The sequence below is a fragment of the Oryza glaberrima genome, chromosome 6, assembly GCF_000147395.1.
Source record: "Oryza glaberrima chromosome 6, OglaRS2, whole genome shotgun sequence".
Classification (NCBI taxonomy): Eukaryota; Viridiplantae; Streptophyta; class Magnoliopsida; order Poales; family Poaceae; genus Oryza; species Oryza glaberrima.
In genome coordinates this window covers 16,925,100-16,942,101 of record NC_068331.1, presented here as the reverse complement: position 1 = coordinate 16,942,101, position 17,002 = coordinate 16,925,100, and the positions used below count along the sequence as shown (strand labels likewise).

At 42.2% G+C, this 17,002-nt stretch overlaps 1 protein-coding gene and 1 long non-coding RNA gene across 4 annotated transcripts; one reads left to right on the top strand and one right to left on the bottom strand.

The window, feature by feature from the left end:
- Positions 1-261: 261 nt before the first annotated feature.
- LOC127777406 (probable pre-mRNA-splicing factor ATP-dependent RNA helicase DEAH5) lies at positions 262-6,737 on the bottom strand. Of its 3 annotated transcripts, XM_052303991.1 has the most exons (4): positions 6,363-6,696; positions 6,153-6,292; positions 5,417-5,575; positions 262-3,706 (listed from the first exon to the last, which is right to left on the bottom strand). In XM_052303991.1, the coding sequence occupies exon 4, from the start codon at positions 3,651-3,653 to the stop codon at positions 408-410; it is 3,246 nt and encodes a 1,081-aa protein (XP_052159951.1). In that variant the 5' UTR covers positions 3,654-3,706; positions 5,417-5,575; positions 6,153-6,292; positions 6,363-6,696; the 3' UTR covers positions 262-407. The 3 variants fall into 3 exon arrangements, 2 of the variants coding, with proteins under 2 accessions (XP_052159951.1, XP_052159950.1); XM_052303990.1 differs by having other exon boundaries at positions 6,153-6,696; XR_008018328.1 differs by lacking the exon at positions 262-3,706 and adding an exon at positions 3,714-4,510 and having other exon boundaries at positions 6,153-6,737.
- Positions 6,738-14,130: 7,393 nt separating this feature from the next.
- On the top strand, positions 14,131-15,789 carry LOC127776378 (uncharacterized). The gene is made up of 3 exons (XR_008018150.1): positions 14,131-14,393; positions 14,544-15,446; positions 15,548-15,789. It is a non-coding gene; the product is annotated as an uncharacterized LOC127776378 (long non-coding RNA).
- Positions 15,790-17,002: the final 1,213 nt, after the last annotated feature.

Below are 17,002 nucleotides of genomic sequence, written 5' to 3'. Positions count from 1 at the left end.
CTATCGCCCACCTGCGGTAGAAATCCTACTTTCAAAATTACAAACCCTGCTTGATAGGAAATCACTATATACGCTGAAGAAAAAAGGCTTCAACGATTGCTGGGCTCGACAACCACGAACAGAACAGTTCAATGTGTAAATTTTCGAGATGAAATAAAGAGCAAGTTTCACGAAACATAAGCAAAAGATAGTAATGTTTCAGGATCAACTAATATAGAAACAGTCAAAATTGTCAACCTCATTCAGCATCTGCTTCCTAAATGAAAAGAGAAACAAGATGGTCAAGCTTAATATCCCAATATGTATTGGAACTTATCAGCAGAGTATATTTACACTTACATACAAGTACTCAGCTTACATTGCATAAAGAGCAGCTATAGTGGAAGTAAAAACTATATACAGACAAATTACCCTCGGCGCTTGCTGAGACGCCATGAGTTTGGCTCGTTGTATCTGTCATACAGAGGCTCAATCCTTTCTTGGCGCTTCCGCTTACTGATCTTCGTTGGGTCTGCAGATCTGTAGAACCTCGGTGCCAGTTCAACAAGCCATCTTGGGTCAATGGCTGTCACCTCCCTCATGTACTCTTTTGTGGTCATGACGACTTCATGATAGATAACCCACTCTGGTTGCTGCTGGAAGAGAGCGCTGGCAGGGTGGATATACACCTGCTGATGATCAGCAATGGTCCTGTATCCTCCCTGGGGATCCTTCCTGGCAGCGTGGAAGAAGAAGCCAGCAGTGATGGCTTTCCTCACCTTGGTGAGATCATTCCCTGCAGAGACAACGTTAAGCTTATACTTGTCCATAATCTCAAGGAGCTGTTTTCTGACATCCTGTGCTCTCCTCAGGGATGTTAACTGGACAAAATTCTCATAGCACCATGGACCTGAAAACTGCTTTGCCTTCCACGCCTGATACACGGTGAGCAGGGTGAGGTGATCCCCTTCTGGTTGGAAAAAGTTGCCCCTTTTCTGATCGGCTTGAGCTTGTTTTTCCCTTGGCCGGTAGAATATGTTCCCAGTTTGAATCATCGCAATGATGGTCAGTATTTCATCACTGCATCCGAGGTCCACACTAGCAAGGAGCATCTTTGAAAGTGGTGGTTCTTGTGGAAACTCCGCCATCCTTTTCCCTACTCTTGTAAGGAGACCCTCCTCATCTAAGGCACCAAGGTTGTACAGTTGTTCCATTGCAGTTATGAGTGATTGAGGAGCTGGGGGGTCCATGAAGTCAAATGACAGTAGATCGTTTATTCCCATTGCCTTCATATTGAGGACCGTCTCCCCCAAGTTGATCCTCTGAATTTCTGGAGTAGTTGTGGGGGGCATTTCGTTGCGATAGGCACTTTCAGTGTATAGACGATAACACTTTCCTGGGCCTGTACGTCCAGCACGCCCTGCCCTCTGTTTAGCTGATGCTTGAGATATCGGTGTGATGATCAGTGAATCCAGCCCTTGTTTTGGGTTATACACATTGAGTTTTGCAAATCCTGGGTCAATTACATAATATATCCCATCTATTGTAATAGATGCTTCCGCTATGTTAGTGGCCACGACCACTTTCCTCTTCCCAGGAGTAGGTTCAAAGATCTTTGACTGCATTTCAGCTGGCTGAGCACTGTACACTGCATATATCAGCAATTCTGGTACATTCCTACCTAGAGACTTCATCCTCTCATAGAGACACTGACAGGCATGATCAATCTCTTCCTGGCCAGTTAAGAACAAGAGGATATCACCTTCAGGTTCAGTCAGATGGATCTGTGATACTGTGAGCAGCGCAGCATGCATGTAATCACTCTCTGGCTGTTTTGAATACAGTATCTCCACAGGATATGTTCTTCCGGGAATTGTAAAAATATTACAATCGAAGAAATATCCAGAGAACTTCTCTGCATCAAGAGTGGCGGAAGTGACTATTAACTTGAGATCAGTTCTACGCCTAATTAGCTTCTTGAGTAAGGCAAAGAGAATGTCTGTATATATAGTCCTCTCATGTGCCTCATCAAGCATGACCACGGAGTAACTAGAGAGGTCAGTGTCCAACAAAATTTCACGAAGGAGCATGCCATCCGTCATGTACTTAATGACAGTATCTGGCCCAGTGTGATCATCAAAACGTATTGAGTAACCAACTTCCTCTCCCAATCGGCAACCAAACTCTTCCGATACTCGCTTGGCAACTGATTCTGCAGCGACCCTGCGAGGCTGAGTACATGCAATTTTCCCCCTCGTAATATAGCCTGCCTCAGCAAGGTACTGTGTAACCTGGGTTGTTTTCCCTGAACCGGTCTCACCAATAACAACGAGAACTTGATTGTCACAAACAGCTTGGATAAGCTCATTCTTCAGCCTGAATATTGGAAGACTCTGCCTCTGTTCCAGGATTGAAAGCCTTGAAGTCTGACCAAATGTTACAGTCTTCCCATAAGCCTCTTTCTTCCACTCTGGCATGCTTTCAGCAGATAATCCAACACCACGTAGCTCTTGTGCGAGATACCGCCCACCGACCTCAGGCACAGGATCCTCCCATGGCCGATTCAGATCCTTTGGGATGGAGTCAACCAATGCTCTTTGCTCCTCGTTCCTGATATCACGCCGCTCCTTGATAAGCGCACTCTGCAGAACCGCCGCTCGACTCAGCGACCCATCAGGGTTCGTGGAAATCCTCACTGGGGACACATCAATTGTGGACCGACCCTGTCCCCGCAAGAATGCTGGCTCATCTTCATTAAGCTCAATCTCAAGCTCCTCCTCCACACCTTCCTCCTGGTAATTCATCCCCTCGCTATCCTCATCATCGAACGCCGGGTAATCCTTCGCATTCAGAACCCCTGAAGCAATCAGCTGTTTCATTTCCCACCTCTCTGGCGAGCTCATCCGCCTAATTGGCTGCCGCGACGATGCCGTGCCAGTCTGGTTGTCCTCGGGGATCACAATTCCTGACACCCCCGTCCTTCTCCCAGTGGCGGCGGCTCGATCGGTCCACGGATTCGCCATCGGCCTCGGCACATCATCCTCCCCCCTAGCACGCTGCAACGGTAGGAGGTCCTTCCCCGTGTCCTGGTCGACGTCCCGCATCGACAGCCCCAGATTGCGCCCCTGCACGGACACGATCTTGACGAACACCTCCTGCCCGCGCTTCACGGCGATGCAGCGGCCGGGCATCTCGGAGACATGGACGAGCCCCTCGCGGCCGCGCGCGTCGTCGAGGCGGACGAAGCACCCGGCGTCCGCCAGGCCGGTGACCTTCCCGCGGCACACCTGGTACAGCCCCGGATCCCCATCTCTCACCCGCTCCTCCGCCTTGTCCTTCCCGCAAACCCTTGCACCGGTGCCACGGGAGGCAGGGTTTTGGGGGGCGGGGGCGTCGTCGGCGTGGGTAGGGATGGCGTGGATGACGGTGTGGAGGGTGCGCGCGAGGTAGTCCGGCAGGTCGGCGCCGTGGGCCTTGAGCTTGGCGTCGAAGTCTGCGACGGAAGGGGATGCTCGGCCCAGGTCGACGATGAACTCCGCGAGGACGCGGTCGCCGACGCCGAGGTGCGCCTCCAGCTCCGAGCAGACCTTGGAGACGAGCGAGAGCTGCGTGAGCCGCCGGAGCCCGTCGCGCACCGCGCCGCCGGTAGGGGTCGACGCCTTGGCCGCCACCATTGGGTTGGTTTTCGCGTGTCGAACGGCCAATAGAAGTTCTCCTGTACCTTTTCCTGTTAAGTCAGCCGGAAGGAACGATAGTCGGTTTGGGTTCGAGTCGGTTACTAAGGGCTGAGGCCTGAGGCTATTGCAAGCTAATACAAATACATTAAATAAATATATTAAATGTACTAGTAATCTTGCACATGTAATGCACGTATATACCAATATAAATTGTACAAAACATACTCTGTATTATCTACAATTGTTAATTTTAACATGCCATCTTACAGGTAAAGCATTTTTATGATTTTATAAATAATATTAATCATTTTAGTACATGCCATGATTCTGGATTTGATAACTTAGTGGTAAATTTTGCATCCATGAATGTTACATTTCACACAACCATTTATTTGTATGTGGTTTCAATCTTTTTCGAAACAAAGGCAAAAGCTTTAACATCTTTCATCGATATAGAGAACATAAACAACACCAACGCAACAAAGGGCAAGCACCGAAACCAATTCACTGTACAACACCTTGAGAACACCCCCAAACTAAACTACACTACAAAGCACCTGAAACTGCGGACAACGAGAACACCTAGAGCAAACAACACCCAAAGCAAGAGATCTAAAAAAAACTAAAACAGGATTCTTAGGTCAGAGATCTAGAACAATAAACCGAGTGTCGTTAGCCCAAACAAGGCTACTAAAAACTCGACATAGTTTTCCGTTAATCCTCCTTCAAGAGCTTAATGCATCATTGCATCTATCCATGGGGTCTTTATTTATCGGCAAGCAACTTTCAATACACCTTCAGCAAACAATGAATCTCCTTTTTCTATACAAAATCCATCACATGTGAAACATTCCCTGTTACACATAATATGATGTGAGATTTTGGCATTGTTACACGTATTCTCAGCAGCAGCATGTTGTCAGTTTATATCAATGCTGGGTTACCTAGCATATGTTCTCTTTCTATCATCTTAAAGCATTATTTTTTAAATCCTTAATTCTTAAAATCTACCTAATCAATTGGCATGAATTGTGACTCATAAAACTGATTCCGTGTGTGTAATAAGAAAAAATTTAAGGTTATAAAACTCTGGAATGTGGCATAAAATTTATAACACGATAGTTACTTGCTCATGAATGTTGGGTTACCGATTTATATCGGCACTCCATAAATATGTTCTCCTTCTGATATCTTTAGGCTAAGTAAATTCTGGATACGAATATATGGAAGCAAATTTGTAACAGGAAAATTAATCACATGAAAGAGGAAATTGTTAACTGCCAAGTTGCGCTATATATACAAATTATACAGTGGCTTGAGGCATTTCTGCACTAAAAATACTGATAGCAAACAAAGCAGAATACTGAAAACATTATCCATATACGTCTTGTATAACAGGGCACCAAGCCATAGTAAAGCTCAAGTTTTGGATCTAGCTAACCAACCATCTATTATTATCTAACTTGTACAGTTCACACACATTTTGGGCACATGGAGCATCAGTTTTCCTCCTAATCCTAATAAGGATATGGACTTGGCCTACCACAGAAAGCAAAAGTGTGGGCTGCGTACTAATCTTAATACATATTAAAAAAATATAATTGACAGGCAACATTTAAGTGTTTTATTAGTTTAGTAATTGTTTACATAGCAAATGACGACCACGAAGCACTGAAATAAGAACTCAAATACATTTCAACTCTATTCTCATCATATAAGACAATGTACGCTGCCAGTGAATGGATAAGATAATCACTCACCTTGATGGTCCCTCCTGTTGCTTGTGTAAAATTTTACAGACCATTAGATATACCAGATTCTGAAGGCTGTCTTAATTCAATTCGGCAGCATCCTCTCCCAAGCAGCAAAAAAAACCTATAAATGTTCTCTCTTTTTTTTTTCAGTGAACAAAGTGACACCTGGGACAATCTCAATAGAGTTTGAACATTAGTGCAATGATCTATTACTCCCCTTTACATGAATATACTTCCTAAAGGGTAGCTAGCAGAGTATACATGTGAAAACCATTCAAACACTTCAAAGTACTCTACTTTCCTCTAGCTGCATTATAACCAATACCTGATGTTGTAGTGACACAGACATAGTCCACAATTAAATCCAAAACCAATTTCAGTACAGCAAAAGAATGAGATAATAATCAAGCCCAAACCATGTCTCAAAATAAACCAGATTGCAAATAATGAAAAAAATGCAGTCTTTCTACTAAGCTGACTATGTTGTCGTGCGCGTGCAAGGCACGTTTTGGCAATATAATTAACAAATGAAGAAAAATCTACGGGATCTTTTTTAATGCAATGCACTCCATGAAAACAGAAGGACTCAGCCACAAGATCATTAACATGGCAGTAATAAAAGTAAAAGCATTGAGACAACTAAGGAGGTTCTAAAAGGCAGCAAGTTTCAAACAATAGGACATCAAGTGAGAAATGCATATGTAACGGTTTGGAACATGGGCACAGGAAGTGAGGAACTCACAGCATCAGGCATGGACTTGAACTTGTCACCACCAAATCAACCAAATCAGAACACACATTGTAGCAGGCAACGCAGCAGAGGAACACAAACACGTCACCAAGATACCTGCTTGACGTTGGGGTGCTCCTTGCAGTCCTTCCCTGCTGAAACAAACACGTCACACCAAATCGATCAGAACGCCAAATCGATCAGAACGCACACCCAAGCCACCTTGAATGGAGAACCAGCAGCACAAACTCTCCTTCCTCTCCGTCGCGGCGCGAGCAGGGAAGCAGGCGGTTTGGGCAGGAGGCGGCGGCGGTGGGCGCAGCGGCTCAGGCGGGAGGAGGCGGCGGCGGGTGCAGCCGCGCGCGAGCGGAGTGGCGCCGGCGGGCGCGCAGTAGGCGAGCGGTGGGCGCGTAGAAGGCGGCGGCAGGCGGCGCCGCGCAGGAGGATAGCTTTTTTTTTTTTTTTCTTTTTCGGCGTCAGTGGATTCTTTTCTTTTTATTTTCGCTAACCGCTGGTTACCGACATGGGAATCGCTAATTGAGGGGCAGATCTCTTGATATAAGCTGTGAGATGAATCGATCTAAGAGTCAGAAAACATGGGTGTTTGATGAACTCGTATAAGTGGGAGCCAACTTAGAATCGAGCGTTCGCTGGGGAAGAGGAAAAATCAAGCGCTAACGTCAAGCATGACGCATTCGTGTAAAACCACTTTAAACTATTTTTTTCTCTTAAATTATTTATTCAAATCATGATTTAATTGCACCATTAAATTCATTGCAATTAAATCTTTAAAACAAGACCACACATGGATATATTCTGACAAAAAAAATTTAGCTTATTATTGAATTATTTTTAAATGTTGCATGATGTTCCACCAAGTATATCGGAATTGTTTCACTAATTAGATCAAAAATGTTTCAATCGTTTAAATCGGGCATTGTTTCACCTTATATAAAAACAATGTGTTTAGCAAATAGTGAAAGAATGTTTCAGCTCACTGCAATATTAGATCTATACATAGTGAAACATTGTGAGTACACTAGGTGAATCATTTTTGGTGGAAAAGAAAATGAAACGAAATCCCTTAATAGAGGGATTCTAAAATATGTGGCTGATTTGTTGCAAAAGAATGTTTCAGTTCGCTGCAACATTTCATCTATACATAGTGAAACATTGTGAGTACACTAGGTGAAATATTTCTGGTGGAACAAAAAATGAAACGAAATCCCTTAATAGAGGGTTTCCAAAATATGTGTGTGATTTGTTGCAACGGAGTATGTAGTGGGGACACGTAGCAGGTAGACTGGGACACATCATGGGGCTAGGGTGCGCATGTGCGCATGTCGTGGGGGGAAGGGAGCGACCGATTTTTCCCCTCCCCTCCCCGGGCGACCGAGGCGTAGGATAATCGATATAAGTGAGAGATAGAGAGAGGAGAAGAAAATTGTAGCCAACCTTATAGCTAATCTCTAATTTAAATGTAGGCTTTAAGATGTATTAGCAGGAAGTTGGCTCTACTATTATCCTTGCTCTAAGGGCGATTTCAGTGCGGCCACCGCATTTGCCGCGCTTCGGATGCCACCTAGACCAAGCTCCTCAAACGATACAGTGCAAGTTATTTATTAGGCCATAGCCAACGCTCCACGCTGGAGTGTGGTCTCATCCGTCCCAAGGCGAATATTCACGCTAGCTCGGGCGGGACCGCATAGTTTCGTCAGCTTGTGGGCGAGGAACGAACGAGGAACTGCGTTGGGGAGATGCCTCACCCAAGCCATCGCCCCCGCGCCGGGGAAGAAGATGGAGAAGGGGTGGACTAGAGAGAACCGCCGCCGCGTCGATCCGACGCTACCGGGGAGGGGGGAGGAGAGAAGAGGCAGCGGGAGGAGAGTTCGAGCTGGAGTCTGGAGAGGCGTGGGGAGGGGATTGGGGTGTCGGTGGGGAGAAGAGGGAGGAGGAGAGATTTTATATTAATTTCTGGATTTTGGGGTGTTTAGTGTAAAATTTGAACTTCTATATAAATTGTAAAATTGTGAGGGCTAAAATGAAAAACACCAGGGGCTGAAATAAAAAAAATAAGACTACCACCTGAAGCAACTTGGGCTCTGTTCGGCTACCATTATTTTCACTGTGGTTCAGCCAACAAGCACTGTATATTGTTTCTCCGGTTGTGGCAGTACAGCAGCGGTACAAAGTAGCCGAATAGACCCTTGCACTGTGGGAAGTTAGCTTTTTGGGAGTGTTGGCCCATCCTAGGTAGCACTTGGGGGTACCCTGCGTTGGCCATGCCCTTAGGGGTCTTATATTGCTCGTAAAGTCCATCCTTACCAACAAGCTTTTTGCTCCCACAGGATAACCTGCACAATGCAGCTAGTGCTGCATTGTATTTGGGTGCTTGGATGGGAAAGCTAGCTATCAACCATCCCTTCATGTGCATGGTTGCGGGTGCCGATGCTGGTGCCGATGCTCATGTATGGCTGTAACATTGTAAAAGTTGAAAGTTGTTCCAGATAGGAATTATTTTTTGGTGATTTCGTGTTCAATGTTCATGTTTTCAAGCTGAAGGGCAATTACGTTTGTGTTGAAAGTTTTAGAATTGGAATATAAATTTTAGTGATTTATGTTGTAAGTTCATGATTTTGAAGTTGCAAGTTCGGACAAACTAAAGAAAATGAGCGACTTGAGTTGAAAGATTATGTAAAAGATGCTTTCAATTTGTTTTACTGTTTGAAGGTTTAATTGAACGTTCGTATCTTGACATCAAGGTTTCTACAAATGGAAAAAGTTTGTACAGGTGAAAAATTTTCGTTTGGACTATCTTGGACAACAAACAACATACCGTTTGTGCATCATCTAACACCGAGGGCTCAAAGTTAGATCTATCCTACATGCCAAAAGGGCTTTGGTCTGCATGATATAATCTAATACATCTAAAATAATGAAAATTTTGGGAAGGACCCAACAATGTTGTTCTTGGTGGAGCACATGTAACAATATCCTTTTACCTTCCAACATGTGAGATTTAAAACTTTTTTTCTATTGAAGCTGTTTTTCGCCATAAAAATGTTGGTTTTGATCACTATGCCGTACACCCCAACATTCTACAATAGAGTTGAGTACGAAGGTCTACGGCTAGGACTTGCTCCCTGCGTCATAAAATGTAAGTATTTCTAAAGGTGGACACAAGTATTAAAAATGGGAAAAATGATTGGTGAAATATTTTGATTGGTTAGAAAGAAAAAGTAGGTAGAAAATATAAAATAAAAAATAGTTGTGATTGTTTGAGATGAGAGAGCATGTGAAGAAATAACTTCATTTTAAATAAAGGTGGAGTAATAAAATAGCTTTATTTTATTTTAGGACGGAGGGATTTTCTATGAAAAAGGTTTTTTTTTTACCGAGAGTACAATTTAGAGCGGATCAACATGCAAATTACAAAGTGCCTTGTGTACACATCCTCTGTAAATGATTCAGATAATGATGGAGGCATCGAAGTGTAGCTAACTAGGTAATGCCCCGCGCATTGTGGTGGGTACTTTTATATAAAAAAGGAGAATTATTTTCGAAGGTGCAAAATAGAAAAAAATTGAACAGTGATAATTGTTTATTTTATTTTTTACCATGATTATAGTTCTCTTTGACAATGCCTAGTTTGAAAATTGAAGGAAAATAATGCATATGATCGTGTAGGTCTAGTTTTACTTAAAACATGAGAGGCTAGGCTCTTTGTACTATTATGTCACTGAGGGTTTTCCTTTTACCTATATATAGGTATAAACATTTGTGTGGGGGTAAATAAAAAAATCCAATGTGTAGAAACTCTCAACTTCATTATAAAGAACTTAAAAGTCACATGAGTATAGAACTACTTCAAATAGTCAAAACTTGAACATGCCTTCACATAAGCTTTCCTTTAACTGAAAAGCCATATGATATACTTATGTAAATTAGGTATAATGGACATGTGTAATGTGAAGCCCTCCAAACTATTGATATGAACCAGGTGAATTGAGTGGTTATGGTACTGGTTATGATATATGTTGCAATATGTGTTGTATTTATGAATCATCTTCAAGACAACTATTTGGAGGAAGCTTTGAAAATGCGGAATTTGCTGGAAGTAGTTGCTATCAAGTCTTGTTCTAGAAAGCCCCTTTGATTTGGAGAAAAAACATAGGAATTTCGGAGGATTTCAAACCTATAGGAAAATTTCCTATGAAGCCCTTTGAAACAAAGGATTGAATCCTATCCAATTCTTTGAAATTCCTATAGAATAGACAATCTTATAGAGATTTTGCAGGAAATTTAGTAAGAGGTTCAACCTCTTGGTAAACTTTCTTTTGAGTCTATCTCTCTCATCCAATTCCTATGTTTTTCCTACGGTTCAATCAAACGGTTATTCTTATATTTTTTCTGCGTTTTGCAATCCTCTGTTTTATACTTACATTCCTATCAAAATCCTATATTTTTCCTATTTCTATGTTTTCTCAATCCTGCGATTCAAAGGGGCCCTTATATTGCAATACTGTTAGTAGACAGTAGGTACCACTTCGTAACCTGAAACTAATTTAACTAACGTAGCATATATTGGCAATCTAGAAAGACAAATATAGTAAAAAAATATATTTGCTATCCTATAAAGTGGTTGTGTGTCTTGTTTTGTATGATGATTGAGTTGTCTATTAGTAAAACTTGTTCTTGTATGTGTATTGGGGAATAAGCAAATTTGTTGAAACTGGACCAATGAAATGCTTGAAAACTTGATAAAAAAAGGATGTGCTTAAAATTTGCAATGTGTGTAGAAATAAGGGAGTAGAAGCAATGAAGCACTTAAGATTTATTTTCAATCTGGGAAGAACACTATAACAAAAACAGGCAAGTTATCCTATATTACATAGATAATCAATAAAACTAAAACAGTAGAGGAAATTAACCGATGCTGGACCTGTGATTAACATGGATCAAGAAGGACGATACACTCGCTCTTAAGATAGAGGATGCCGATGGGGTGTGAGGACTGTCCTAATTATAGGAGGAATTGCAAGAGACGTATGAGAGAATAAATGAGATTAACCATAGGCAATTGTCTAACTATTGTTAGTGGTGGTTTCTAGTTTAAAAATTGCTTTGATGGCAGTTTTTACGGCTAGATGTTTCTAATAGACGCATGCATACGGAGACATAGGATAGGAGGAAAGTGATTTAAACAATTGCTATTGAAGTTTGATATTGATCTAACACAAATTTTGACAATTTGATCCTTTGCAAAAACTAATTTTACAAACGAATCGTGGCCAAAACTTATTTAAAAAATAACCGTTTTGTTCAGCGCCAAATCGTATGGCGCTGAATTTAGACACCTCAGCACCAAATAGTACGGCGCTGAATGCACGTTGGCACGCCGACTCAGCCTCCCATCCACGATGGCATGGCATTCAGTGCCAGTTGACGTGGCGCTGAGGTGTATAAGTTCAGCGCCATACGATTTGGCGCTGAACAAAATGGTCATTTCTGAAATAAGTTTTGACCGCGGTTCATTTATATAATTAGTTTTTACAAAGGGTCAAATTATCAAAATTTGTGTTGATCTAATGGTTGAAATAAATAAGATGATGTGGTAGCCTATAATCACAGCTTATGGGGACAATTATATAGGAATAGTGAATAGTGAATATGTGGCTAGCAGTAACACCTGTGGAGGAAGAAGAAAAGTTAGAATTTCCTGCGTTGTACTCCCTCCATTTCAAAATAAACCAATGTGATATTAAATTTGTCGTACTAGGATGTGTCATATGACCATATCTCATAGTCCCCCGTCTCAAAATATAACAACTTTTAGCCCTTAGGATTTGTCTCAAATATAACAACTTCTCCACCAACATTCTCTTCCCAACCAATCACAATCCTCCACCACTCACTTCTACCTACTTTCTTAATAATCATGTCTAACTCTAAAATTTCTGGTAGTATAGAACAGATGGAGTACTAGATTGATTTAAAACTAACTTGTAGGAAGAAGCATTGGACTAGTACACACAAACATCAGCCGTTGTCATGTACACGACCTGTTAGACTAGAACTTTCTTTCTTTTACTTTTACTCGAGTGTTTCGTTGTGTGGCTACCATGGTTGCAATCAATACGCACGGAAAGCCATCAATAATCGATGTTAAGCTCAACATCGACTTTTCTCTCTACTCTTCCTTTGCTATACCACAGAAATTTGCCTTAGTGGCAATTTTAAGAGCCTAATATTAGTGACTGTTATGCATAACTATGTTTATTGTTTAAAACAATAATATTAAATAATCAAACGAAACTACATGACAGGATATTGTATTGGTTAGACCTTATGCTAGAATTCCTTCAAAACATAGAGGAAATTTTCCTTTCAAGCAATCCAAAATGCACTTACAGAACCTTAATCTTTTGTTCGATGAATTGCTCTATTTTTAATTTGAAAATTCCTTGAGAACACAATTAGCCTACTTAATTTTCCTCCGGTTTTCATTCGACCCAACATCAACATGTCATTATTATGGTCTGGCTGTCCTAATGTGAGTGTGCTTGCTTACCAAAGCGAGCTTCTTGTACCTGGGCTGCGCCATAGACTTCCACTAGATCCCACTCCAAACCACACAGATTGTTTCTCAGGTGAAATTTCACCAAGTCTTGAGTAACTGCCCACATTGCTCGGGAAACGTCAAAGTTGGACGTTGCTTAACAAAGTTACAAAAATTTGCTCTTATCTCTTGGACAGAGTACCCTTGGCCTTACATGTGTGCTAGGATACAAAATTCCAAACGTACGTTACGCGCACTGAATTTTAGAAGTTTAACATCGACTCTTGGTAAACGATTCCAATAATCATGGAATCTAGAAATCTGCTCTTATGACTTTACGAGCAAGTACCAACTATAATTGCTAGCTGAAAATTTGCCACATTGGTTTTAACAGTAAGCTAGAGATGGGACTTGAGGAGAGACAACACAGACTAGCGACTAAGAGCATATGCAGTGTTGCACTTAGAGGAGGCACTACAAGAGAGAGAGAGCGGGGGGGGGGGGGGGGGAGGAAGATAGAGCCACACCCATACACCGTGCATGGTATCATTTTTGGCCAATCTTGAGCAAGAGCTGGGTACTAATCATAGTCCGATTCTAATGGAAAGAGAATGTGACTGAGCCCACATGTCAGACAAATTATGTCTTTTGCCAGTATGTTGAAGAGAGATGACTGGTTTTCTTTATCTTGTTTTAATCTATATGGGGCCGTGATAATATCTTTCGTCAATTTATACACTGCACCAGTTCTCACGGGGTGCTATGCTTGACATAGGCCCCACATTTAATACCCATGCATGCATGATATACTCCCTTCGTCCCGTAATATAGTAACCTAGAACTGGATGGGACACTTTACAGTACAACGAATCTGGACAGGAAGCATGTCTGGATTCATTGTACTATCAAGTGTCCCATCCGGTACTAGGTTGCTATATTATGGGACGGAGGGAGTACTATATATGGATGCTATAAGTACTAGCTATATACACTCCAAGACAGACAATGCCCACTGTTGGGATAGAGCATGATATGATATAAGGATACTTTACAATAGTTTAGTATTGTACTGACATGATATTTTAGGAGTAAGCAGCCGATTGTACAATCTGTGGCGGAGACAGTGTGGGGGTGGGGTAGGGGGTCTTTAGACCCCACTACCCCCTAATGAACCATTAGAGCCCCCTTAATACCCCCTAAAATTCTAATCCTATGGGAGGGCTAAGATAGACTTTGTTTGAGATTTTAGAAAGCACAAAAAAAATCCCCACAACCCCACCCAACCCTAATCTCCTGCCTCCAGCCGCAGAGAGAGGACGACGGCTCTTGGCCTCCTGGCGGCGTTCCCGTTGACGTGTGGCGGCGGCAGACGAGCGCGACGGGCCGACGACTTCCAGAAGGAGTTGCGGCGGCCGGCGGGGGGGGGGGGGGGGGGTCCGGGGACGCAAGCGCAGCGGCGGCGCGCCGACACTGCAGCAGCCAGGGCACGCGGCACTCCGGCCGCTGGCTACTGGCGGCCGGTAGCAAGGCAGGGCGCAGGTGGGCTGGCGGCCAGCTGGGGGATGCGGCGGCGTGACGCGGCATCAAGCAGGGAAGGGGGCATCTGGGCAAGGTGCAAAGGGCGTCAGCAGCAAGCAGCAGCACTGCAGCAGGTCATCAGCCCATTGCCCAGCACAGCAGATTGAGGAATTGTGGTATATAACATTTTTGATTTGTCATTTAAAATCAATTTCATTTGTCAAGTCTAGTTGTTACTAATAGCTCAAGTCTTCAAGAAATCATAGAGATATTGAACTGAAAAATTTTGTTTGTGATTCCTAGTTGCTACTTTGTTATATTGCTAGGTTGTGAAGATGCCGAAAAGAACACTGCTCACATATTATTCTAGTTTAAGTAACACAAATACCAACGATCCTCCACTCAATAATGAGATTGCAAGTCAGTCAAAGAGGCCTAGGGCAGAGTTTAGTCATATGGATATCATTGGTGATCCAGTGGAATGGAAACCAATTGAGAATTATCAACCTGAAATTAGAGATCAAGTAAAAAGGATATATGCATTGAGTGGTCCAACTCAACCAGATATTTGCACATTTCCTCGTAAGTGGCAAAGTGGTGAATGGAGGTCCTTTCAAAAAGCTTGGTTCAATGAGTTCGATTGGCTTGAGTATAGTGTTTCAAAGGATGCAGCTTATTGCTTGTATTGTTATCTTTTCTTTCAGCTAGGAAAACCTAAAAAATTTGGAAGTTCTGTATTTGCTAAGGAAGGTTTTGTTAATTGGAAGAAAGCTAAAGATAGGCTTGCTACACATAGTAATTGTAAGACTCACAATGATACTAGGAAAAAATGCAAAGACTTTATGAACCAAAGGACAAGTATATTTAGGAAAATTGAGATTGTTAGCAAGGAGGAAGACATTAGATACAAGATTCGGTTGACATCTTCTTTAGATGTTATAAGGTTTCTCATTGAGCAAGGTGATCCTTTCCGTGGACAAGATAAGACCAATGCATCCCTCAATAAGGGTAAATTTAGAGAGATGGTTAATTGGTACAAAGACAAGGTCCCATAAGGGCAATAAAAATTGCCAAATGTTATCACATGACATTCAACAGGATCTTACTAAAGCTTGTGCAGAAGAAGTGACGGCCGTGATTATGGATGAGATTGGACATTGAAATTTCTCCATGCTTATTGATGAATCTTGTGATGTATCGATAAATGAGCAAATGGGTGTCATCTTGAGGTTAGTAGTAACACTATTAATTTTTTGCCATTTTGTGATGCTTTCATTGTAAAATTTCAATTTGTTTTTAAGTACTAACCCTATTAATTTTTGCCATGCAGATTTGTGAATGATGGAAGGGAAAGTGATGGAGAGATTTTTGGGTCTTAAACACATTGAGAGATGTACAACGGTTGCATTAAAAGAAGCTTTGGTTGGTATGCTTTCTAGTTATAAGTTAATCATCTCTAGGATTCGTGAGCAGGGTTATGTTGGAGCTTCTAATATGAGAGGGGAATTTAATGGTGTGCAGAAATTGATTAGGGATGAAAACCCTTTTGCTTATTTTGTCCATTGTTTTGCCCATCAATTACAGTTAGTGGTTGTTACTGTTTCATCTTCCACTGCAGCCACGATAGATTTTTTTTAACTATGTGCCTTTAATAGTCAACACTGTGGGTGCATCTTGCATGCGAAAGGATGCCTTGCTTGCAAAACATCATGATGTATTGTTAGAAAAGGTAGAGAATGGTGAGATCACCACGGGAAGAGGGCTGAACCAAGAATGTAGCCTAGCTAGGCCTAGAGATACTAGATGGGGATTACATCTTAAAACTTTGCTTCGCATTATGGTGATGTGGGAAGCTATCATATTGTCAGGGTTATGGATACCACATACCTAATAGTAGTTGACTAAATCTCGGCAGGACCCACCACATACCATGTCTTATACGGAAACAACCTTCGGATATAGGAGGAGTTCCGCATAAGGAAGGATGAGTACAGTTCTACATGGAAACGACAAGGACCACTCGGATTGTATCCATATTGGTTTCCCTAGTTCTACTTGGACAAGGGGACACCTATGGGTATAAATACAAGGCCCCCTAGGAGGAGAGGGGACACAGAACAATAGATCAAGACACAAGATCAACATACAAGCCAACATACGCTAAGACAAGATGCCGGATATCGACTTCAGAGATAAGCATGGCTAGTCCCCTATGGTGTCTACGGATACTGTCAGGAGAGACAAAAGCGCTGTCTTTGATCTCGCCGGATGCGGATTCGAGGAGGAAAGCTACCCTGTTGTCGACTACGAGTCAACACTTCAGACCGCCAAGTCGACAACAGATAGATAGGCTACCCCAAATATTGTATTGGTGTGATTATGATGAATAAGAGCAACGACCAGCTTCGGCTAACAGGAGTAGGGTCATTACCTGACAATTCAGGGGCCCGAACCTATATAAAAATCTTCGTTCCCATCTCTTTTATTACAATCTCGCATATACCCTGGTACCAACGATCCCCATACTATGCAAATACCGGAATCGCGACATCAAACGTCGACACATATATGTGCTTGAGAATGTTAAGAAAGATTCTACTAAACCAACATTTATTGGTGGAGCATTTGGTTTGATGGGTAAAATGCAATGGTTTGATTTTGTGTTCATAATGCATTTGATGATAGACATCTTGAGTATAACAGATGACATGTCACGTGCTTTGCAAAGAAAGGATCAATACATTGTTGAGGCAATGAATTTAATCATTGATGTTACATGAGGGAG